Source organism: Felis catus, chromosome A2, assembly GCF_018350175.1.
Source record: "Felis catus isolate Fca126 chromosome A2, F.catus_Fca126_mat1.0, whole genome shotgun sequence".
NCBI lineage: Eukaryota > Metazoa > Chordata > Mammalia > Carnivora > Felidae > Felis > Felis catus.
In genome coordinates, this window is record NC_058369.1 from 82,510,418 (window position 1) to 82,536,347 (window position 25,930).

The window sequence follows — 25,930 nt, forward strand, 5'->3', positions numbered from 1 at the left end:
CAACAATTAACATGTATTTCTGATTTGGTCTTTTGCACATACATTATTTTATATTCCTGATTCCATGTCCATATTCTTGAGTCATCTTGAAATAAAAAATATAGTTCTTTTTAAAATTCTCTTTAGAATTTAGTACATTCTTTTGTACATGCAAACAAATACTGCCAATATAATCATTAAAACAAATTAGTACCTATTCCTTATTAGTTTTGGTTATTGTTTCACTAAAAAATATACAGTACCATTGAAATAGTTACACATTTTAAAGGTAAGTTTTGATTAAATTAATCCCAGTCATTCTGAATTATCAAGTTAGAGCAGAATTACTCTTGTGGAATCTATGTCCCCATACTTACCTCTTCTGATTTTAAAGAAGATGATTGTTTGATTGAATTCAGAATTTAAGAGGGTAAAGGACATCTAGTCACTGCAGGTCAGTTCTGCCACTAAGTCCAACCAGTTGGTTACTGATTATCTACCCTGCTTTAGAGACACTCATGGCAGATTCGGTTACATATAAGTGAGTTGTTCAGCCCGTGTGGCTTGGTCTAGGTGTTCTAAGATTTTAATTTTCAGGGTATATTATATCACACAGTGATTTTAAAAATAAGAAAGGAGTCACAGGAAAGCAGTGAAAAAGAGAAAAGGATTTAAAGGACCAGAGAAATTAGTATGAATAAGATTATGTCTGAGAGAGAATAATCAAAATGAAGGGCTCTTACAGAATCATGTAATCATTTTATTCTACCTCCTTCATGTCTGTCTTTAAACCGTTCCTGTATTCTCGATTTCTCATTCCTTGAAACAAGATTTTTATTTGAGTGTCTATTTGTTTTGAGAGACACAGAGACAGAGAGAAAGCGTGCGCATGTGTGCGTGCGAGCAGGGGGAGGGGCAGAGAGAGAGAGAGAGAGAGAGAGAGAGAGAGGGAGAGAGAACATCTCAATCAGGCTCCACCCCATCAGCACAGAGTCTGATGTGGGGCTGTATCCCACAAAATGTGAGATCATGATCTGAGCCAAAATCAAGAGTGAGACACAACTGACTGAGCCACCCAGGCACCCCTTGAAACAAGATTTTTTTTTAATGTGTAAATAAGAGGACTTTTAGGTAGAATGATGTTGTGAGTCAGAAAGTGCTCTCTCCTGAATTTCCTCATAATATCTCTGCCTGTTTCTGGTGTCCATTTCGTCTCTTCGTTGTAATTATTTGAAATAGTTTTAATTTCTCAGGATTCTAATTTTCAATTAATGCTAAAAGTGAAAAATCCTTAGTTAAAACTATAAGTTATTGACCCATTTCAGTGTCCTGTTGGATATTGGGAACTAAGGGGAAACTTAGTTTCTTAGTATTTAGTTTCTTAATACTGAGATGGACCATAAGAGTGGTTTCTTCATGCTGCCCCGCTGAAGGTGTACTTCAGAGAACTTTCCAGCATCTGAGAATGATGGGCATAGAAGCTAAAAGGAATTCTACTACTTGATGTTTACCCTGTGTCTTCAATTGCTTTCAAGACTTTATTTTTCAGTTTAAACCGTAACCCACATGGTAATTGTGATCTACATGTTTATGAATTTTTAATTCTGTAAAACATTGACATTTTGTTCTTTAAAAATAACTCCGTAAAGAATTTATTATTGGGGCGCCTGGGTGGCTCAGTCGGTTAAGCGTCCGACTTCAGCCCAGGTCACGATCTCGCGGTCCGTGAGTTCGAGCCCCGCATCAGGCTCTGGGCTGATGGCTCAGAGCCTGGTGCCTGCTTCAGATTCTGTGTCTCCCTCTCTCTCTCTGCCCCTCCTCCATTCATGCTCTCTCTCTCTCTCTCTCAAAAATAAATAAATGTTAAGAAAAAAAAAATTTATAAAAAAAAAAAAGAATTTATTATTGGTAGTTTTTTCTTGAAGGTACCAGAGCTGTAGCAATTATTGTTTATTTAAAATAAAGATTCCCAGTGCCGCGCTAGTCTCAGTCTGGTGAAGCTTTTCCGTCGCTTGCAGAGATTCGCCGGGTCATGGTGCCAGCCTGACTGAGAAAGGGACGCTCCTGGGAGACGAATGAGGAACCACCTCCTCCTGCTGTTCAAGTACAGGGGCCTGGACCATAAAAGGAAGAAAAGCAAAAGACAAGAATGGCTAAATTCGTCATCTGCCCAGCCCCTGCCACCCACTGCAGTGACATCCTGCGGCTGATCAAGGAACTGGCCAAATAAGAATATATGGAAGAGCAAGTGGCATTAACTGAAAAAGATCTATTAGAGGATGGTTTCAGAGAGCACCCTTTCTACCACTGCCTGGTTGCAGAAGTGCCCAAGGAGCACCGGCTTCTGGAAGGACGCAGCGTTGTTGGTGTTGCCATGTACTAGTTTACGTATGACCTGCGGATTGGCACACTGTTGTATCTTGAGGACTTATTCATAATGAGTGATTACAGAGGCTTTGGCATAGGATCACAGATTCTGAAGAACCTAAGCCAGGTTGCAATGAAATGTCGCTGCAGCAGCGTGCACTTCTTGGTAGCAGAATGGAATGAACCATCTATCAATTTCTACAAAAGAAGAGGTGCTTCTCATCTGTACAGCAAAGAGGGATGGAGACCCTTCAAGATACACAAAGAGTATTTGCTAAAAATGGCAGGAGAGGAGTGAGGAATGCTGGTGCAGAAAATGACAGCTTCCATTCTATTTTAGATTAAATTCTCAATGATCTTGCTTTCTATCCTGTTTGTGGTCAAATAATAGAATGAACACCCATTCCAAAGCTTTATTACCAGTGGCAGGTTTGCATGTTTGAAATGCAGTCTGTTTAAGATGGTAGTCTTGTATGCCGTTTGGAGTCTCCTTGAACATCTTTTGATAAACAGCAAGATGGTGTGATCTTGATGTATATGAAAAAAACTTCATTCTTGTGAGTCATTTAAGTGTGTACAATGTACACACTGGTACTTAAGAGTTTCTGTTTTAATTCTTTTTTAATAAACTCCCCTTTGATTTAAAAATAAAATAAAAACATAAAAAGGTTCCCTAGAGTAGTGGTTCTCAAACTTTAGTAGTGTGTCTGAGTCATCTAGAGGAATTTTTAAAACACAGAGTGTTGGGTGCTATTAGTCATATTACTGATTCAGCAACTGTGGGATGAGGCCAGAGACTTTGCATTTCCAACAAGTTCCCAGGTGGTGCTAAAACTGCTGGTCCTGAAACCATACTTTGAGAGGCACTGAGTACAGTATTGATTGCAGAAGTCTGAGACAAAGCTGAATCTCATCTGTGCTGAATGAATGCTGAGTTGCTTGTAATGCAAACAGTCATTCTACCTATTGGATGAGTACCAACGATGGCATTTAATGCAGTGTCCTATTTTATTTATTTTCATAGATTGGAGCATATGATCAACAAATATGGGAAAAATCTGTTGAGCAAAGAGAAATCAAGGTAACAAGTTTATTTCATTTTGTATATTCTAAAACATAGTTCTATAAGTTGATTATTAACCACATTTTAATTTATATCTCTCCATATACTTTTAATTAAAGTACTTTTAAATAACGAGATAAACTCCAAAGTTTTAAATAAAGAGGTATACTCTTATGCTGGCATAATCATGTGTCTTTACCTCTGATGATTTATTTATTTATTGTTTTTGCTTTTTAGCATCTTTCTGTTCTTTTAAAATTTAATTTCTTATGATTATTTTTTTATCAGCTGTCTGTCTTCCCCTTTCACTTGTCACCTTATACTTCTAGTTTGCTTTTCCTCCCTTTTGATGCTGTCATTGCTCTGTACAGTTTATTAAACTGGTAAGTGTTTCAGGACTTTTCCCGCCTGAGTGATCCTGTCAAATGCCGCTCTGCTTCATTGAGATCTGCTTTTGGTGCTACTAACAAGAATGACTTGGACGCAAATAGTTTCGCTGAAAAGTTGGTCATTTTTTAAAAGAACTTAGGAAAATAAAGCATTAATTAAAGTGTTTTTGTGTTAGGTGGTTTTCATGTAATCACTTATGCTGATAAGACATTGTCATAGGCTCCTTGCTAGCATGAAAACTATTTTTTAACCAAATTTATTCTCTTTCTCAGCAGTTGCTCTTTTTTGATAATATTTATATTTTTCATTTGCATAGATAATACTAATCTGTGTGTTCCTGCACGAGCTAAATTTAATCTGAGCCCAGAGAATGTTACTTTAGCTGCTTGACATTTTCTATCTTGTATAGAAAGATGTATATTAGACTGGAAACCAGTTTTAATAGTTACTTAAAAAAAATCTCAGTGTTTAGACAATTCAGTCATCTATGATAAAGGGCAAGGTTCTTTGCCATTGGTCATTTTTAATCTTTAAACTTTTCATGAAGAATTAAAGTTGGTGTAAACATCTAGTATGTTAAATATAGGATTAAATCATGGGGACAAAAAGATGGAATGGATTTTATTTTTGTAGTAAGATACATAATTACAAATGTGATCAGTTCAGTTAGGCAAGGGAGGTGTAGGTCTGTGATGGGGAGTGCAGGGGGAGGCATCCCCAGGGAGGTTAAGAAAGACTGCATAGAGGAAGTGACTCATGAGCTGAGTTTGACAGACGTTAGGGACAATGAGGAAAACATTCCAGACAGAATGGAGAGCATATGAAAATAAATATGCAAGAAGGAAGGAACATGACTGACTGAGGAATCCTCAGGAGCTTGGTTGATAATAGGGTGGATGGAGGAAGGAAATTGGAATGGTTAGGCACGAAACTAGAAAGGAAAATGGGAGTCAGATCATGGAGGGGCTTGACTGCCTTACCTGCAAGTCTGAATATAATCTGGAATACAGTGAGGGAGACATGGATGGATTTTATTTTATTTTATTTTATTTTATTTTATTTTATTTTATTTTATTTTATTATTATTTTTAAAAAGAGAACTTTTTATAACTTTGATGTGCAGCAAATTCAGCAGCATACATTTAGCCCAGTTTGGTGGCCAATTCTTTAGCCTTTGCCTTTTCTAACTTGACAGTGTGAGCCACTGCCTTTGGACCCAGGACCCAGGATAGTGGATCTCATCATCATATCTGTCATTGTAACTGGTCCTAATAGCTTCCACCTGCTTAGCCAGAGCTTCTTTGTCTTCCCAGTTAACTGTGTGAAGGCAACAGTGGTGCAGATCTTCCTATGGACCAGACACCCTAGCCTGGCCTTTCCCTTGATGATGCAGTAGGGAACCCCCCTCTTGATGACACAGGGCAGGCAGGAAGACAACCAGCTCAGTGGGATCCACATGATTTGCAGTCACCACTGGCTGAGCTTTCTTATTTTCCACCAAGGTGGTGACAGTATTAACCCCAGCTCAAAGGACAAGCGACCTCTTAGAGGGGACATCACCTTTGCTGGCAGCTTTCTTCTCAGCCTAGGGCAGCAGTCTCTGCTTCTTCTCTTGCTTTGTCTCTGTTGTGTGTCGGGGGTGGGGGTGGGCAGTATAAGTAGTTGAGCAGCTATTTGGTAGTCGAGGGCCCGGGAGAGCTGGTTAATTGTGGGAGGCACTTTTAGACATTTATAGAGAATGGCCCTTTGCCATTGCAGCTGGATGTAGCGGGGCCATTTAACAAAGCAGATGAGGTCTCTTTTGGTCTGGATATCCTGTCCAGTGCCAAAATTCTTGGGCCTTTTTTCACATAGGGGATTGACCACCTTCTTGACCTCCTGCTTCTGCATGACAGCAGGAGGGGGCGGGGGCAACTAGCCTCCCCTTAGCCTTTTTTCCTTTCAGCATCTTGGATGGCTGGAGCTGTGCTACTTTGATTTTTAAAAATTTTATTTGAGTATACTTGACATGCACTGTTACATTAACTTAAGGTGCATCATATTTTAGTGACTTGGCAAATTCATACATTGTGCTATGTTCACCACAAGTATAGCTACCATCTGTCCCATTGCATCGCTGTTACAGTAGCACTGACTGTATTCCTTATGCTCTGCTTTTTATTCCCATGACTTGCTCATTCCATACTGGAGGCCTGTATCTCCCTTTCCTCTTTACCTGTTTTGTCCAACTCTCCCTACTCCTTACCCCCGCCCCTCCACCCCAGCAATCATCAGTTTGTTCTCTGCGTTTATAGGTCTGATTCTGCTTTTTTATTCTTTTTTTTTTTTTAAGATTCCATTTATAAGTAGAATCATATGGTATTTGCTTTTTTTAATTTAAAGTCAAGTTAGTTAACACATAGTGTAATAGTGGTTTCAAGAGTAGAATTTAATGATTCATCATTTGCATATAACACCCACCCAGTGCTCATCCCAACAAGTACCCTCCTTAATGCCTATCACCCATTTAACCCATCCCCCCCCCCCCCCACCTACCTCCCCGCCAGCAATCCTGTTTGTTCTCTCTTATGGTTTGCCTCCCTATCTGTTTTTAGACATTGAAGGATTTTAAGCCAAAAAAGTTGCCTGATTAAATTTATGTTTTAGAAACTTTGCTTAGGCAGCACTGAGTGTGATGGGAAATGCTACTAGAGGAGCAGATTTAAAATTGTGCTTTAGAAATATCCAGGTGGTACTTGAGAGAGAGATTTGGGAGTCCTTGGTATGAATGTGTGTATATCTAAGAATGTGTATATGTATGCTATGTGTATTACATAACATCATATAATACAGCTATAGGAGTGAGGGGATTTCCATTGGATGATGAGGGGAAAAGGCTGAGAATAGAACACAGGGAAACATCAACATGTAATAGGTAAAGAGGGAGATATAAGTGAAGAGTAAGAGATCCATGACACAATAGTCTGGCAAGACTATCAGGAAAAGTGGGAATAGTCAAGCAAGTAATGAGCAGCATACAGGTTTAGTAAGATGCCTTGAAACCTCTTAAGCTGCTCAGTACAAATAACTACATTCCTCATTTTTAGAACTATTTTAATGCCTAAGCAGAGGTTAGGGTAAAGGAGGGTTACTTATTTATTCCTTTGTGCACTGACAGGATGAACTTGGAGAAGACTAAGAACTATAACTTTTTTTCTGGAATATGTCTCCCTTTAAAGATAATACTTTGTAATTGTAATTGAAGAATTAAAAATGGTATTAAAACTTACTCTTGTTATTTTGAATTAAAGGGGCCAATTTGTTGACAAGTCTAAAATATTCCATTCTTGCTAAACATTTTAGTGGAGGCAAATTGTTTGTAGTGTAAAATAATTTTGTATTTACTCTAAGGAAGGTAGAGAAATAGCTGCTGTGTATTAATATAATATTTGATTTAAAGCACCTGGTGCTTCGAAAACACTGTACGGAATGTGTTGAGTTTGTCCTCTGTAATCGATTGTCTCTCTGTCATAGCAGTGAGCAGCAACTAAAGAAACCAAAGAAAGCCATAAAAGTAAATTCTTTGGAAATGTTTGTTTTTTTAATTGAGACCTTTAGTTGATATTGCCAAAGTTTTTTGTAAGTTGCAGATTATTTTTTTCTTAAACATTTTAGAAATTATAAATGAAAACTTACATTTTCTGATCACCTTAACCCAAATTTAAAAGTTAATTTGGAATTTCTTCCAGCTTTAGTGCTTACTAGAGTTTCAAAGCTTCAATAAAAAGAACCATGCTATTTAAAGTCATTATAGAGGAAAAACAGGATGGGGAAAACTAAATAGGATTTCTGGAAAGTGAAACTGATGGTTACATCCTTTGGTGGAGTCTAAGTATTATAATAGTTCCATGCATGGGAAGTCTGCATCATTGAACAGAAGTACTTTCTAAATTTAAGCAGCTGTTTTAAGCTTTTTGGCTCAACATTATCTGTGTGTACTTACAGATTTAAAAAAATTCAAAACTTCATATAATTTGTGTCATTGCACCTTAGGAAGGTACTATGAGAGTTTAAGTATTTATTCAATAAAGAATATATTATTTGGATTCTTAGAGATTAATTATATTTCTAATACTTAGTTGTTTCTACTTTCTAGTTTGATCAGTAAACTAGAAAATCTTATTAATTAATTTTAATAAAAAATATTAACATCTTTTATTTTAAACTAACTTGGTTTTTATTTTTTTGTTCATTTAAACTTTTGGTGGTCCATAGTTATAGTTAGTACCTGAAAGCTATGCTATTTTGTTTGAATATTGTCTACTCTAAACCAATTAAAAATTTTTCCAACTTAAAATATCTACTTAATTAAAATCAGATTTTTTGAATGCTCACCTGTGGGTGCTAATATCTTTCATTTTTGTGATTGAAATAATTAATGTTAGAAGATTTATCAGTGAAATTTTTCTTTGTTTTTCTTTTTTTTAACACTCTAAATAGTCTGATAGGTTACCTTGAAGGGGAGTTTTAACACTCTAAATAGTCTGATAGGTTACCTTGAAGGGGAGTTTTATCAAAACTGGCAATTATGCTATGATTCTACAATGTAACTCAAAATAAATATTTTAATAAAATATAAAACAAGAAATGAACCACATAAAAAAGGTCAAGAAGAATGAATCTTGTGTTGTTGAAAAACAACATAATTGCATAAATCAAGATAATTTACTGTTCCTCTCAAAGGACTTTAAGTTCTTAAAACAATCTTTAGAAATTATAGGTACATAGCAGTAAATTAAGCTTCAGGTTTGCCATAAAACATTGGCAATAAGATTATTTTCAAATTATCAGGAAAAGAATATGTAAAAGAAGTAAATCAAAGTATGTTACCGTTTTCAAATTTGTTGGCACTAATAAAGATTAAATCTCAAACTTTTTTCTACATCTAGTGCTCTATTAAAGAAATTTTGTTTTTCCATATGTGTATTGTTAGAATTGCTTTCCCAATTTGCAAAATGTTGGGAGTGATTTATAGTTCTGCTAGCCACTCGATCATGACGTTAGAATGGGAATACAGATGGAGTCAGTTCTCGTTATTTGCAGGAGTTTTGTTCTATAAAGTCACCACAAACACTGAACTAGCAGATACTGACCATTGCTCCATCTCTAGTCACAGCTCTTTTGTCAACCAATCAGTATTTATACTTGGTTTTTGTATGTTTCTGTTGAAAGGCATCTTATTTAATATATATTGTTGATTCACTAACACTGAACTCATGGCCAACGACAGTATGACTCATGTCCGAACAATGCTTATGGAGCACACGTTTTCTCAGTGAGGCACCTCTCAGCCTTCTTATGCTCACTTCAGCACTGTGCTTGAGGGCAATTTTAAACAACAAAAATACCAACAAGAAGCATAAAAAAAGCAAAAACCAGCACTTTGTGAAAACAGACTGTGAAAGGATGCATATTTACAGCATGAGAGCTGAAATAAGAAGGCAGATTGTTGCCTTGTTTGACTTGAGATGGGAATGTGCACATTGGGTGACTCAAATTTTTTGCCAGTCTTACTTTGTGCATGTCTGCAAATGACTGCAAAAGCACAGCAAGTATTGATTTTGGGTTACAAATAAATTCTGTGAGCAGGTAAATCTGCAAATACAGAATCTATGAATATGAAGATTGACTATGTATATAAAATTACCATGGCTGTGTCTTCAGTTCTGACTCTTTTGTTTTTGTACCTGCCAGTGGTTTTCAGCTTCACATGGACAACTATTCGAAGGGGTTCTAAGGTTAATTGCTTCTTGATTTCAGGGTACATTTTTGATTTAAACATCTCCATTAATTCTGAGCTCAAATAGTCTCCTTTTCTATGTTTCAGATGCAAACAGTACTTAACTAAATGATCACCTTACGGGTCATTGTTATTTGAATTAGGACCAAACAGAGAATTTACTACAAAGTTACCTGACTAACTGAATGAATAGTAAACAAATTACCTACACACTGTGTCATATCTCAGCGCTTGACTCCTAAAGAATTTAGTCTAAGCTCTTCCAATTCTTAACATCCCTTCTTAAGTTATAAAGTGTGATTTTTTTTTTCAGTGATTTTGATCTCTATCTCTGCTCCTGCTCCATACACTGATGGCAGAAACTTAATCTTAGTGTTCAGTAATTCTGGGTTTAAACTAATTCAGTTCATGATTCCTGCTTTCCCTCCTCTTCTTCCTGGGCATGGCATCTAAGATCTAAGGTGATTAGGTGGCATTGTGGTCTCATTGGTGGTTGGCATGTGAACGTAGTGGCGACCCTGAGATCTGCATCATCCTCTCCGGGTCTCAGCTAGTATCACCCCCACATGCTGGCATCTGCTGAGAAGTCTGCATCCCTGTCTGTCCCCAGCTTTGTGATCTTCTGCTTCCTGCAGCCACCCCCCCAACATCACACCTTGAGGGCTTTTCAGGGCCACTGCTCTCCCAGCCAGCCCCAGTATACTCTCCTGTGCAGATCTGGGGCCAACACAGTCTCCTGGACCGTCTCAGGCTTTACATCCAAATTGAGTTCCGGTTGTGATAGTCTTTGTTTTAGAATTTTACTTTTAGTAATAAACAGACCTCACATGTTACACACATCCCTAAATGTATCCTTTTGGAAAGTAATAAAATTTATTACAATACTACAGTTATGTTCCAATTGTAACAAATATGTGATGTGTTATATTTTTGTCCAGTGTATTACTTACAGGGTTTTTTTAATTGAAATCTTTAGAATTTGATTATTTTCTGTTCTGGATTTAAAAATATGTAAATTGAATTCTACTTTTTTATTGAGGTATAATTGACATATAAGATTATATTACTTCTAAGTGTACAACATGATTCAATATTTTTATATATTGAGAAATATATGTATTGAGAAATGATACCACAATAAGTAGTTAACATCCATCCCCATACATATTTCCAAATATTTTTTTTCTTATGATGAGAACTTTAAGATCTACTACCTTACCAATCCTACTTTTAATATATTATAGGGTTTAAGGAATAAACCAAAGAAAACAGCGCATGTGAAACCAGACCTCATAGATGTTGATCTTGTAAGAGGTGAGTCTTGAATAAATAACAGCTTAATGCAATTAGAAATTGACCCTGAAGAAACATTATTCAAAGTGGGTTAAATATATATGTAGAGATAAAAGAAATGTGAGCCGAAATGAAGGTGGGAATAGTACAAGAAAGACGTAGTGGAAGTATTTAAATACCATTGACTAGTCTTTCTCCCCACTAAAGATCAGTCCAAGAAATAAAAGAAAGCAGCTTGTGTTTGCCTAGCCAACTATATGGCTTGTTTATAAAAATTTAAGTGGTAATTTTTAATTTCTAATTGGAACTGACCTTTGAACATTGTCTTGTATTTATAAAATATCTGGGAGAAATTCTGCTGTTATTTCAGTTAAAATGGTTTCTTTCAGAGTACCTAAGTTAATAAGATAGCACTAAGAATGTTTTTAAAAGTGCCTACCACCCAAAATTGGGCATTTCTCACTCATAGTATAGTGCAAACTAAAATTATACATGGTTTTCTCTGTCCTTCAAATGTTGAAATATTTTCTCTAAGGAAATTAAAGAATGATGCATGTATTTTGTCATTTTATTTGACTTTTTTCAGGGTCTGCATTTGCTAAGGCAAAACCTGAAAGTCCTTGGACTTCTCTGACTAGAAAGGGAATTGTTCGAGTTGTGTTTTTTCCCTTTTTCTTCCGGTGGTGGTTACAAGTAACATCAAAAGTCATCTTTTTCTGGCTTCTTGTCCTTTATCTTCTTCAAGGTATAGTTAAGTGATAGAAATTCATTTTGCTTTTAACTTTCAGAATGTTATGTTTTTAGGCTTACTAAGGCTTTTGAGAAAACATATACTAATTATATGGAGTATGAAGATACACATTTGTTGTGATATTTCATTTAATAAGACACAACTGGTTTGGTGTTAAAAATGTTTGAGAAAACAGTTATGTTCCATTACAATTTTTATGAAAACTTGAATTTGCAAATGGCTAAAGAAAAACACAAATTGAGAGGAATTTAACAATTAGAAAGTCTCTTCAAAATGCACATACATATCACATGTACCTACCACACCAGTCTTTTTTTTTTTTTCTTAAGTTTATTTATTTTGAGAGAGGGAGAGTGTGTGTGTGCACGTGGGCACACAGTGGGGGAGGGGCAAAGAGAGAGGAAGTCAGAGAATCCCAAGCAGACTCCATGCTGTCAGCCCAGATTGCCACATGGGGCTCAGTCTCACAAACAGGGAGATCATGACCTGAGTCAAAATCCAGAATCAGACGCTTAACCAACTCAGCCATCCAGGCGCTCCCACACCAGTCTTTTTTTATACAAGCTCTGTGAGTTCGTTTTTCCTGTATCAGCTATAGTTTCTCTTTTCTTCTATCCACCATATTTGGAGACTGTCCTCATTCTGTATTGAGAGTCTGTATGCCAGGCAGTATTCTGAGTGCTTTTCAGAGTCTCCTTAATTCTAACAACCACGCAGTGAAGTGTTGGTACCAGTAGTTTGCCTAGCTTATAGAGATGGGACCCGAAGGACCTGAGGGCCCCAAGTCACACAGTCCCCAGGGGCAGTAGAATCCAGGTTCGAGTCTAAGCCATCTGACTACCAAGCCACATGTTTAACACAACTCCATTACGCTGCCTCCCAGTGCAGCAGCGCTCTGGTGCCCAGTCAGAGCAGCAGCGCACAAGGCATAATACGTGATGCTCTATAGAGTGTTTGGAGGCTTGAAGAAGACACCACTCACATCCCAGCACTGTAACAAAAGTAGTGGTTTTAATTGAGTGGGCACCCTTTCAGTCTTTTTAATGTCTTGCTTTTTTAAAAAGACATGATAGTAATCCTGAATGATTATTTAAATATGTTTCATCAACAAACTCTAAGTAAAAGATTAAGTATCTTATTTTTTTTTCAGATAAGTATCTTCTAAGTAAATGAAAATACAATAAAGCCTTCAGACTTTTATTTAGGTAAAGTTGTTTCTTTTGAGCCAAGGTACATCATATATACCTAAAAGAGAGTGAACTATGAAGATTTTGTGATTTTTATCAATAGAGAGATTTGTGTGTTTTTCTGATTAAAGAAATGATAAATGTTAATTGAAGAAAATTTGGAAAATGTAGGAAAAAAATTTTAAAAACCTGCCTGTAATCTGCCCTTCAGTTTACTTTGTAACATTTTTTATGTAGTTTTGATTATTCTGTATAAACAATTGTATTTTTTTGCCTTATGTAATCACAAGTATCATAGTCTTTATAATTATATTTTTAAATTATTATATACTGTCCTACATCAGTATTGAGCATTTAAGCTTTTTGCTGTCTTTTGCTATTAGAATTACTGCTGAAGTGAATGTATTTGTGAAGTTTTTCTTATATTTTGAATTATTTTCCTATGATAAATTCCTAGAATGCCTGCAATGGGGTGTAATAACATGTCCAAGGATTTTCATATGCAATTTTTAATCACTTTCAAGAATTTGACCTTTATTGTTATTGTTAAGTAATGCTATTATATGATAGTTCTTCTAACTGTATTTTTATCAGCTATTTTCTAGGTGTAGTGATCCCAATTTTTATTGAGTTACCATCTTGTGTTTGCTGTCCTCCCCAAAAGATTTAAGAGAACTTAATCTAAATGTAGCTGTCTTCTAATGCTTTCTAGTTTACCTACAGGAGAAACCTTTATTCTAAAGTAGTCAGAAACTGTAATTGCTAATGAAAGTAGTGAGTAATCAGTACCATTGATTGTAATCTCTGTGCATTGTGCTTTCTACTATTTGAGGGCAAGGAAGTTTCCATTGTAACTAGATGTTCACATGTTGTGTCTGAAATTCACTTACTGGCTTGCCAAAGTTAAATAAGAAACACAGGTTAGAACAGACATAAAGTAGATCTTTTTCAGTTCAGAACCAAAGTTTAACATTATAAGTGTTCATAAATGATAAACACTGAATATTCTCCTAGTAAAGCTTAAAGAAGTGACTTAACCCACTTCAAGTCACACAGCCAGTGACAAAGTGATGATATGACCCTTAATGACCTTCAAAATCTGTTGGCACCTTAGAAACCCCTGTGCCTCCATTTTTTTTTTGAATTAAAAGTTGTGTCCTCATTCTCTATCCCATCCTTATCTCCTGAAAGGTAGAAAGAATCACATGCAGTCAGATTTGGTTTTGTACAACTACGTATAGTTTTTCACTTCAGTTACATAAGTATCTCAACTGTGTATCCTCAACTACATTTATGCTTTTTGCTTATATCATTTCTCACCCAGATTTTTGCCAAGAGCCCTTATATCTTCTACCTTCTATTCATTTATTTATTTATTTACAGAGAGAGAGAGAGAGAAAGCACGAGCAGGGGAGAGGGGCAGAGAGAGAGAGAATTTTTTTTTTTAATTTTTATTTATTTTTGAGAGAGAAAGAGACAGAGTGTGAGTGGGGGAGGGGCAGAGAGAGAGGGAGACACAGAATCTGAAGCAGGTCCCAGGCTCTGAGCGGTCAACACACAGCCCGACACGGGGACTGAACCCACGAACTGTGAGATCATGATCTGAGCTGATGTTGGACATTCAACCGACTGAGCCACCCTTGCGCCCGAGAGAGAGAGAGAGAGAGAGAGAGAGAGAGAGAGAGAGAGAGAATCTTAAGTAGACTCCATGCTCATTAGGGAGCCTGACATGGGGCTCTATCCTACAACCCTGGGGTCATGACCTGAGTGGAAATCAAGAGTTGGACCCTCAACTGACTGAACCACCCAAGCAGCCCTGTCCATTTACCTTTTAAATTGCAAATCCAAACCAGCCACTTAAGGTCTAAATCTCTTTTTAGTTACCATTGCCTTCAAGGTGAAAGCCAAGTTTTTAGTCAATCCTTTGTTGAATCTTTCCCCAGGTTTAACCAGACTAAATTAGCTCTTTGCTGTTTCTTCAGCATTTTGTGGGTGTTTTTGTTTGTTTGTTTTTTTAATGTTCTCTGCCTTTGGACATACAACTGTCTTTGCTTGGGTAACCCTTTTTCCTTATAGTTACCTGGTCAGCAGCGTCTTCTTGTTCTCTCAGTTAGATTAGGCATCAGATGCCCCCTTCTTTGAGAATCCTTTCATAACCCCCCAATTTAGTTATAGGTCTTTCCTGTATATATTACAGCACTCTTTATAGGTACTGCTCGAGCTGCCATAACAAAATAGCACAGACTGTGTGGCTTAAGTGACAGATTTATTTTCTCACAGTTCTAGAGGCTAGAAGTCTTAAGATCAATGTGCCATCAGGTTGGTGTCTGGTGAGGTTTCTCTTACGGACTTGTAGATGGCTACCTTCTCACTTGTCCTCACATGGTCTTTCTTTTGTGTGTGAGCAGAGAAAGTTCTCTGGTGTCTCTTCTTAGAAGTATACCAGCTCTATTGGATTAATGCTCCACGCTTACAACTTCATTCAACCTTTGCTCTATGCATTTGGCCGTTTAGGGCTTCAACATATGAACAGGGCAGAGGGCACAATTCAGTCCATTACTGGTATCTTGTTTCTTTCTTTTTTTTTTTTTTTTATTTTTTTTTAATGTTTATTTATTTGGGGGGGGAGACAGAGAGAGAGAGAGACTGACTACAAGCAGGGGAAGGGCAGAGAGGGAGACACAGAATCCGAAGCAGGCTCCAGGCTCTGAGCTGTCACAGAGCCCGATGTGGGGCTCGAACCCACGGATTGCGAGATCATGACCTGAGCCAAAGTTGGCCATTCAACCAACTTAGCCACTGAAGCACCCCACTTGATTCTTTATATGTCCCCCTTTTCCTCTAAATTGAGGAGGGGCAGGGAAAGAGACTATGTCTTATTTGTCTTTCTACTCCCAGTGGCTAACATCTGTCACTAAATCTCAAAGACTGACAGACCTAAAAATTGACCTTTAGATGGTTTTTTATTTCTAATGATTATCCCTAGAGTTCTGCTTGGCCAGTATGTGAATCTTTGGAACTTTTGTGCCTAATAAACATTTTGTCATAGTTGAGCTCTTGGAGGAATCTGTAGAAGTTCTGTCTAACAAAAATCTCCAGTAGTTCTGTCTAGTTCACAGGACTGCATTACATGATCGAAAAGTATAACTTAGCATTATGTAAGAGAAGTGAATGCTTTCTTCTTAACCCCTCACTTGAAGGGAAACAATAGGATGGAGGTGATACCAGAACTGTGGATACAGGAACCACTGTCTCAGGAACTAAGGCCATGGGAGGGACATGGACACTTAGGCACAGCCAGAAGAAAGAAAGAGGGATAAAGTTGGTTTCCAGCCCCACCAGAGAGGATGGTAGTCACAGGGCTGAAAGAATACAGATAAATAACCAGCAAGAGGTTATATAAAATCTGAAGTTCTTTAAGATGTTCTTCTTTGTGCCTGAAACTCTGAACCTCATAAGTGGCATTTGCATCCCCCTTCTTTTTATTTTTTATTTTATTTTTTTAATTTATTTGTTTAGTAGTCCCTACACCCAACCTGGGGCTCGAACTTATGACCAAGAGATCAAGAGTCACATGCTCTTCCAACTGAGCAAACTGGGCAGCCTGTGTCCCCCTTCTTTTTAAAGATAGTTAATTTAGTGATAGTGAATAGAAGTACTATCACTAATGTTAGATACACACTATGTAAGGAGCTTTTCAGAGTGTTTTACTTGAATTTCTAGTACCTATCTCCGATTTTATTTTACAAAAAAATAAATAAATAAACCAAGGCTCAGAAAGGTAAAGGGACTTAATAAGGGTCACATTAGAGTTCGTATTAAAAACATCAAAAACTATACTTTTCAAAATTTCAGCTTTGTTATAAAACAACTAGACACTTTGAGTTAAATTCCAGGGTAGTTCATAAAGATGATTGGTATTTAAAAAAAAATTTAAGTCTCTTTTTTCTTTTCAAAGAAACTTATTACTTAGGAGATTATAAAGCTGAAATTTGTTTTTATGGGACCTCTTTAAATACATATTAGGAGGGGTGCCTGGGTGGCGCAGTCGGTTAAGCGTCCGACTTCAGCCAGGTCACGATCTCGCGGTCTGTGAGTTCGAGCCCTGCGTCAGGCTCTGGGCTGATGGCTCAGAGCCTGGAGCCTGCTTCCGATTCTGTGTCTCCCTCTCTCTCTGCCCCTCCCCCGTTCATGCTCTCTCTCTCTGTCCCAAAAATAAATAAAAGTTGAAAAAAAAATAAAAAATAAATAAATAAATAAATACATACATACATATTAGGAGGTAAAGTGGTATGTTAAGCTTCCATCTTGGTGTGCTAGACCAGGATTCTTTCGGTTGCAGGTGGCAAAACCAAATGCAAACTAGCTTTTGCAAAAAGTGTTGTTTTTGTTTTTGTTTTTTTGCTGCTTATTATAAAAATTAAAAACAAAAACAAAAACAAAACAGGAAACTGGATAGACTGGACAGTAACAATAGCCCGATGGCTGTATGTTCCAGTTTGCCTGGGACTGTGCAACCGTCCAAGTCTACTTGTGTTGTCCTAAGGCTTTTATTTCACAGCTCCTCTTTCACTCTCAAAAGAGTCCTGATTTACATGATAAGTTGCATAGTCATTCAAAACAGCATATGCCCATCTCTTTGATTAAATAATCATTGATATTTTAGAATATTTACTTAATATATTTTGTTGAAGTAAATTATATACATCATGACATTTTACCCCAGTATACATCAACATGCATCTCTTCAAAATAGGCACATTACACGACATTACAACAATCACACCTAACAGAATGAGCAAAAATCTCCTAACTTTCAGATTCTCCAGTTGTTCCAAAACAGAATTAGAAACTCCTAGGCCCTGCATTAAAGCATTGCTGGATCTAGAGGCTCAGGTGATGTCTTTTTGTGTTGTTGATTCTGTTCTCATCATGCTGGTCTCATTCTTAAGAAGGCTTTTTTCTGAATGGTGGCTGAGGTGGTATGGTAATTTTGTATTTCCATAGTAGTGCTTGTGATCTAGGAGAAGGGCCTTCTTTCAAGTACTTATATTAATCCCTGAAAAAGATTCTGATTGGCCCCACTTAGGCACATGCCCATCTTTTTATTTAAAAAAAAAACAAACAAAAACAATTTTTTTAAGTGTTTATTTTTTAGAGAGAGACAGAGACAGAATGTGAGCGGGGGAGGAACAGAGAGAGAGGGAGACACAGAATCTGAAGCAGGCTCCAGCCTCTGAGCTGTCAGCACAGAGCCTGATGCAGGGGTTGAACCCATGAACCGTGGGATCATGACCTGAGCTGAACTCAGACGCTCAACCAACTGAGCCATGCAGTGCCCCGCCCATCTTTTTATTAATTCCTGTGCCCAGAATTAAGACTGTGGCAAGACTAGATTACATTTCTATCCCTGAAGTCAGAGAAATAAGACCATTTGATTGACAGATAAAAGGGGCAGACTCCCAAAAGGTAGACACGTTTATGTCTAGAAAGTATAAAGGATGCTGAGCAGGCAAAAGCAAGATTTCTTCTTCGTATGACAGTGCTTAGTATTGGTGAGTGTTTAGAGGTTTTCCTGAAAAATACACCCAAGTAAATTTATGTTACTATTTCTGAGTGGATAAACTTCTATTGAAAAGAAGCTCTTTATAGCCTTATTACACACATCATAGACTTACTTCCTTGTTTGGAAAACAAAGAAATAAGAGCACTAGAAGTTAGTGGTTCTTTTGATTGTGATCTTACTAGGAATGCCCTTAGATTTATATGCATCTGTTTTTCACTATAGCGTTAAAGTGTGTACTTTAGAGACTATGTTGGATGTTATCTTGTTCCAGGAGTTTATTACTGAATACTGTGGGTAGCCAGTGGCAAAGAAAAAATAGTCTGAAAGAGCTTGTCTGGAGTAACATCTTAAACTCATTTAAAATTAGAAAAATAATCTGCCAAGAAGCAGTGTTAGAACAATTTTTAAAGTTTTGAAGAAGTGACTATCAGATCTATAATTAAACATATTTTCTTTCCCTTTTTGTAGTTGCTGCAATAGTGTTATTCTGTTCCGCTTCTAGCCCACATAGCATACCTCTGACTGAAGTGATTGGGCCAGTATGGCTGATGCTGCTCCTGGGAACTGTGCATTGCCAGATTGTGTCAACAAGAACACCGAAACCTCCTCTGAGCACAGGGGGTAAAAGAAGGAGGTACTCTGTTATAAGTGATCTTTTTGTGTATGTCTGTAACTTGAATCTAAGATTGTTCTTGACTTGAATAAAATGTCATCTTGTAAAGTCACTCTTTCAAATAAAGCAGGGAGTTTCAGAGTAAACTGCCAGAAGATTTAGGTTGTACATTTGCTTCAAGGCCATTGTGAGACCACAGACCTACTTTTGTTGTTTTTGCTTTCTTTTCTGAAGCTCATCTGCAAGGCACCTAATATCATTGCAGGGAATATATTAGCTGGAATTGCTGATAATTCTCTCTGTTTACAAAATCTTGTACTTATACTTTGACAATAAGAGCCAAGAAAAAATTTCAGTCAAATTCTATTTATTAAATGCTACTTGAAGCTGTTTCATATTGCCCCTTGATTAAGTAAATGTAGCAAGTCTCACTGGCCACTCAGCACAATGGAGTTCTGTTTAAAGGGTCTTTTGGAGCAATTCCTCTTTTGAATATCGTTGCTAAGAGATTGTGACATTTGCAGTATGGGGATGTTGAGATTTAAGCCCTTTTTGTTTTGAAAAGATAATACCTTCATTAGATAAATAGCATTATTGATCAGTTAGATTATAATTCTTTCCAATCTAAATTTTCTTCTTTCTTCTTCCTTCTTCTGCAGATAAGTGGCATTCAAGTAGGGAAGAAATGCTTTTGTAAAAATCTGTCCAGTGTTATCCTTACAACCTAATGTCCACTGACCTGTCATTAAGAGCAAGAAACAGTACCTAACACTTATAGAAATTGTTCTCGAATATGTACCTTAACATTTGGATTAACTTCTATCCAGTTTATTTGAATTTTATTGTGTATTGAAGTTCCTGTGTTTATGTTTTATCAAAATTTTGAATGTACTGCCAAGAAAGTGGTTGTTAAAATTTTAAAGTTAATCGGCTCTTAACCTCTTCTGATGAAGGAAATTAAGAAAAGCAGCCCATTTGGAAGTACATAGGGAAGGAGATGGTTCTAGTACCACAGACAACACGCAGGAGGGAGCAGTTCAGAGCCACGGAACCAGCACCTCTTATGGCGTCGGCGCTGTCTTCAGAGACCTCTGGCACGCGGCTTTCTTTTTATCAGGGTTTGTATTTATTCAAGGCTTTATATGGCATAGAGATGCACTATCCCTTTTCTGGGACTTCAGTCTCAGTTAATGATTATTAATGACTTTAAATATGACAGTTCTGGGGGGTGCCTGGGTGACTCAGTTGGTTAAGCATCTGACTCTTGACTTCAGCTCAGGTCATGATCTCACAGTTCGTGAGTCAAGCCCCACTTTAGGCTCAGTTGAGACCCTGGAGCCTGCCTGCTTCAGATTCTATGTCTCCCTTTCTCTCTGCTCCTCCCACATTCATGCTCTTTCTCTCTCTCTCTCAAAAATAAATAAACATTTTAAAAAATTAAGAAAGAAAGAAAAAGAGACAGAGAGAGAAAGAAAGGAAAGAAAAGGAAAGGAAGGAAGGAAGGAAAGAAGGAAAGGAAGAAAGGAAGTAAGGAAGGAGAGGAGAGAGAGAGAGAGGGAAAGAGAGAAAGAAAGAGAAAGGAAGGAAGGAAGGAAGGAAGGAAGGAAGGAAGGAAGGAAGGAAGGAAGGAAGGAAGACACAATATTATAATTGGGCACCTGGGTGTCTCAGTTGGTCCCACTTCGGCTCAGGTTATGATCTCGTAGTTTGTGATTTCGAGCCCTGTGTCAGGCTCTGTGCTGAAGAGCTCAGAGCTTGAACCCTGCCTTGGATTTTGTGTCTCCCTCTCTCTCTGCCCGTGCCCTGCTCAGAGTCTGTCTTTCTTTCTCTTTCTCTCAAAAATAAATAAACATTTAAAAAAAAATTTTTTTTTAAGTGGCAGTTCTGGTATGGATTTTGTTTTGATAAATTATAATACTATAGATGATGGAAAAACAGAGACCATAAAGTTTACTTTGGGATATGTGTAAATACATCTATATGAGAATGAGTATATACCATCACAGTATGTTTAGTTGGGATTTCTTGATTTTGGTTTATTTAATGATTTTTCAAATACTCTTTGACTTCTATTGAATTGGTCATTTTATTTTTATCAGCACTATTAGTCAAAGTGACTATTAATGCCATGTGAGTTGTACATTTTTCTTTAATCCCTGCTTCAATTATGTAAAATTATCTGAAATAAAACATATAGGCATTATTATTTAAAATAATAAGATGTATACCATAGCATGAAATTCTGGTTTTATACATTGGGCTTTTTGTATAGTTTGTATCACAGCAAAGATTTACCAAATAGGGAAATATAATTACAGCAAACTTCAAAAATAAACCTAATTCAATCTTGTATTGTCATTTTTAATGGTTGATTCAAAACATGTAAGGGTTATGTTAATAGTTTACATAGACATAATAAGTTTGAAAAAAGTTAAAAAGCTATGATCAAAACATAGAATTGATAAAACTTGCCAAGTTAATAAATCAAGGGATACTGCACATAACTATTTTTGAGCACTTTTGTTAACTCTTCCACTAGTATCATTGTTTCATCAACTTGTGATTGTGCTTTTAATGATAAAGTTTATCATACGTTACACAATTAAGCCATGGTATCCCGGGAGTATTTTCAAGTGCTTGTAATTTTGAGGGAAATTGTACCAAAGCCTAAGTTTGAAGTAACATGAAATTAAGTTGGATCCCCTGACCATTCCAACCACCTGTTCTTTGTCCAGAAAAGATACAGGCTTTGGTTTTATTTTGAATTTGAATTTCATTGTCTTTGTTAGTTTTTTGTTGTTGTTGTTTGTTTTTTAATAAATAGCTGTCCTTTCCAACAGTAGGATGTGAAAGTTTTATCACTGTGAAGTCAGTTTCTTAAGACCTTCTGATGAGCACTTATAAATAGCATAGTATATATGTTTTGCTTTTGGGGAATCATTTAGTTGTTTGGGTTGTCCAAAACTAAAATTTGTATTACATAGTATTCAAAATCCCCCTAGATCAATAGGTTAGTGCCTTTGGAATTCTAACATGTTTCTCTAGTCAAATGAGATTCAGACTTCAATTTTCTTCCTTTTGGACTATAGAATGACCTTGACTACCAGTCACTGATATTATAATGGCTAAATCCCTTTGGATTTATTTCTTTAAAATGACAACTTTGTAATCTAAATGTTTTTAAAGATGTACTATTTTAATCTGTCTCATTTTGGAACGGGTTTGTTAGCATATGAATGAGAGTGTGTTAAATATTAGGTACAAAAAGATCTTAAGAAAAATGTTAATTTTGGAAGTTCTAAACTGAGTTCTGAAATCTTGATGATGTCTTGTTCTTTCAAGCTTTGATAAATCAGAAAGGCCTTAAACTGAAATACCAACTGAGACTTAAAATTGTTTCTGGTGATAATAAATTGAAAAGCTAGATACCTCCATTAAGGTATCTGAATTAACGTAACTAGGAAAATAAATGTATGACCACACAAATGTTTAAGCTTCATGTAGAGTGTCTGTTGGTTTTGTAGATGTTAGGATGCAGACTACTGTTTATTTTTATGTCCTGAATTTGTAAGTTGGGAAGACCCTATTTATCATTTCTAAGTACATTTCATTTTCAGGATAAAACAATTTTTTAGATAAGGCATAATATTTCTCATTTGAAAAAAAATTAGGAATTATTGTAAAAGAATTCCATGAACCTAAGAAAACAAAGCCAAAGAAAGTAGCAATTTAAAAAGATGTAGAAATCAACCATATTTCCTAAGTATTTAGTACTTTAATTTCAAAGAATTATAGTCATAAATTAGCATAATTATAAGTTTTATTAAGAATATTGAATAGGAAGAATCACATCTAGCTAGTATATCTCTTCAGCATAATACCTTCTTCAGAATTCAGATACTAAGGTTTCTTACCTGTCCTTTAATTTACTATCACAATATCACTGAAAAACAGTCAATATAAATTGACTTGGTGGATGAGAGACAGATGCCAGAGTAAAACTGGTCATATGTTAATTCAGATGGCTGACCTCCATATTGACTATTTTTAACACCTAAAGATTTAATAAATTTATTTTTTTCACATAATGTAGTATACTGCATAATGAATTAAAGTGGTATGCAGTCCCACCATAAACTTTTGGTATAAGGATTAAAATTTTATATATATATATATATATATATTTTTTTTTTAACGTTTATTTATTTTTGAGACAGAGAGAGACAGAGCATGAACAGGGGAGGGGCAGAGAGAGAGGGAGACACAGAATCGGAAACAGGCTCCAGGCTCTGAGCCATCAGCCCAGAGCCCGACGCGGGGCTCGAACTCACGGACCCGAGATCGTGACCTGGCTGAAGTCGGACGCTTAACCGCCTGCGCCACCCAGGCACCCCTAAAATTTTATTTTTAATTTAAGTCATTTAAGCTATGAACTGGGTGAAGCGTGTCTTCCACAGACAAGGATGAAGACCATGTAAATATCAGTATATCACAGATTTTTCAAAAATATCTTAGGCCAAGGGCGCCTGGGTGGCTCAGTCAGTTAAGTGTTCAACTTCGGCTCAGGTCATGATCTCGCAGTTTGTGAGTTCAAGCCCTACATCGGGCTCTGTGCTGACAGCTCAGAGCCTGGAGCCTGCTTTGGATTCTGTGTCTCCCTTTCTCTCTTCCCCTCCCCTGCTCTTGCTCTGTCTCTCCCTCTCTCTCAAAAAGTGAATAAATGTTAAAATTTTTTTCTATATCTTAGGTCACAGTTAGATTAACTCATTAAGCTCTGCTAGAGCCACTCTGTTTTGGAGTAGTCCTAGAAAAATTACAGGTACCATACATAAACCTGGTACATAATACATAATTTGGTGCACACCTCTCAAATTTGCATGTTACAAAGGATACCTAGGGAAACAGGGGCCCAAAAGTCTTTGAAGGGCTATGTTAGCATATCATCAAGGTGTATGCATAGCTGTGCACACAGTAGAGGTAATATGTAGGCTTCTGTGTCATTTTCTAATGTCTGAGATTTTATGCATTCTGTCTCTCTATCTTCCTTTCCCTCTGGATTCTTAACCTTGTAGAAATGACAGCAGGACTAGAAATTTCATACCATGTTCTAGAATAAGAGTTATTTGCTACTGCTAACTTTCCCCATAGGAACATCTCTCGAATATCCTTTAGTACTGGAAGGATAATCTTCAGTTGGGTCTATTTATATACCTCTAAATGTTTTCAAGAGCACCAACAAACATTTCCAACTTTTTTTTTCCCTATAGCAGTATAGAGTACCATGAATGTTATGATTACCTGATGAGGTTTTTCAAATAGAAACACACTGGTTTTCATGTTTGGTACAGTAGATCTGAAATTTCATAAGCTAGTAAATTCTTTAAAAGTTGTGTTACATTTTTGGTTAAAGTTTTCAGTGTTGAAAAACGCAGCCACTTTCATGATTTATTTATGGCATAGGCTGTACATTTATTTGCATTTTTTCAGACAAGACCAAAATCATCATTCATCTCACAAAGGAACTAAGCTAATTATACTGCTTACATTTTTGAAAGTCATTTCCTCCTCAGAGTATTTTTGACATAGAGTTATCCTTCTTGACTTGTCAAGCATAAGACTTTTAAAACAATTCTACACAGGTCATGCCATTCAAAGATTAATGTAGTAGGCTAGTTACAAAATTAACTATAAAGTTATAAAACATGGTAAGCCTTGACCATGGCAGTGGAATTGCACATTGTTTCTTTGCAAATGCTTTTTGTTCAAAATCCAATGCATGAAATACTGTTTCTATCACAGAAATAACTAAGAGCAGTATGGCCTAGTATGTCTCCTGTTTTCACCACACTGCTAACCTCATTGCCCACATGCCTGTGACTCATGGTATTTGGGTTGATCTAAGAAAAAAATTGTTAACTCTGGTTTTTACCAAGTTAATGTATTATATGCATTAAATGTAGCTGTCGAAAGGTAGATTTTTTTGGTGGATAATACGAAAAAAGTACCATTTCTTTCTATACTACAGTACTTTAATTCCTAATACCAGCTTTTTTTGTACTGTGTGTTTTATTTTTGGTAGAGAATGATGATTTAGATACATATGTTTGTTTTAAAATCAAAATGCTATTCACTTTTATTTTTGTACATATTTTAAAGTTGACTTGAATGAAGTACCCATCCCTTTAAAAAATAGTCTAAGTAGAATTTTACAGTATTAGTATTTTAAATATATCTCTCAGTCCTACTCCCTTTCTCTAGTATCTTTGCTCCCTAAAACAATGGAATGTGGTAATAAAGCATCTGAGTCTTGGTAACCTGTGTTCCTTTTGAGAAACTAATATTTTTCTCTGAGGTTCTTACTTTCAGCTCTTAATGGCACTATGAACGACACAGCAGTCAGTGGTGGAACTAAACATCACCTGGAGCAGCCAGTTTTTGACCCTCTTTACCTCCATTAATTGGAATTTAGCTTTCCTACTCTCTCTTTCCTTTCCGCATTTTTGTGATGCTCAAACCCAAAGAATACCCTAATCAGGGTACAAATCAGCTTGTACTTTTTAAAAGATATGATTTTATTTTGAAACAATTTCAAACTTCTAGAAGAGTTGAGAGAACAGCACAAAGAACTCCCATATATCTTTCACCCAGAGACCCCATTTAAATTCTGATGGTCTCTGTTAATAGCTTTGTTCCTTCCGACAGAAGCTCTAATCTGGGTCATGTCTCTCTAGTCTCCTTCAGTCTGGAACAGACATCAGTCTTTCCTCAACTTTCACGTTTTTAACATTTCTGAAGACTTAGAAGGAAGTCATTTTGTACAAAGTCACTTAATTTAGGTTTGCCTCTGGTTGGGATCTGACTCCAAATGACTTGTGAGTGCCAAATATGTGTATCTTTTCCTAACTCCAAGGTCAGCATTATCAGTTGGTTGGTACTTGAAAC

The 25,930-nt window shown here is 36.5% G+C and overlaps 1 protein-coding gene and 1 pseudogene across 8 annotated transcripts in view; both read left to right on the forward strand.

The window, feature by feature from the left end:
• The window catches only part of PHTF2 (putative homeodomain transcription factor 2), a 128,057-nt gene that overhangs the window by 67,413 nt on the left and 34,714 nt on the right, over nucleotides 1-25,930 (forward strand). For 5 of the 8 annotated variants that reach the window (XM_023250299.2, XM_023250301.2, XM_019825381.3 and 2 more), the window contains exons 3-8: nucleotides 3,371-3,427; nucleotides 3,781-3,792; nucleotides 10,823-10,892; nucleotides 11,458-11,616; nucleotides 18,844-19,009; nucleotides 19,942-20,106. In XM_023250299.2, coding sequence (XP_023106067.1) covers nucleotides 3,371-3,427; nucleotides 3,781-3,792; nucleotides 10,823-10,892; nucleotides 11,458-11,616; nucleotides 18,844-19,009; nucleotides 19,942-20,106 — 629 coding nt within the window. Of the gene's footprint in view, nucleotides 1-3,370; nucleotides 3,428-3,780; nucleotides 3,793-10,822; nucleotides 10,893-11,457; nucleotides 11,617-18,843; nucleotides 19,010-19,941; nucleotides 20,107-25,930 lie in introns of those variants that run through there. The other 3 variants (XM_023250300.2, XM_045052302.1, XM_045052303.1) reach the window with 2 other exon arrangements.
• LOC101089842 lies at nucleotides 1,808-3,022 on the forward strand (annotated as a pseudogene).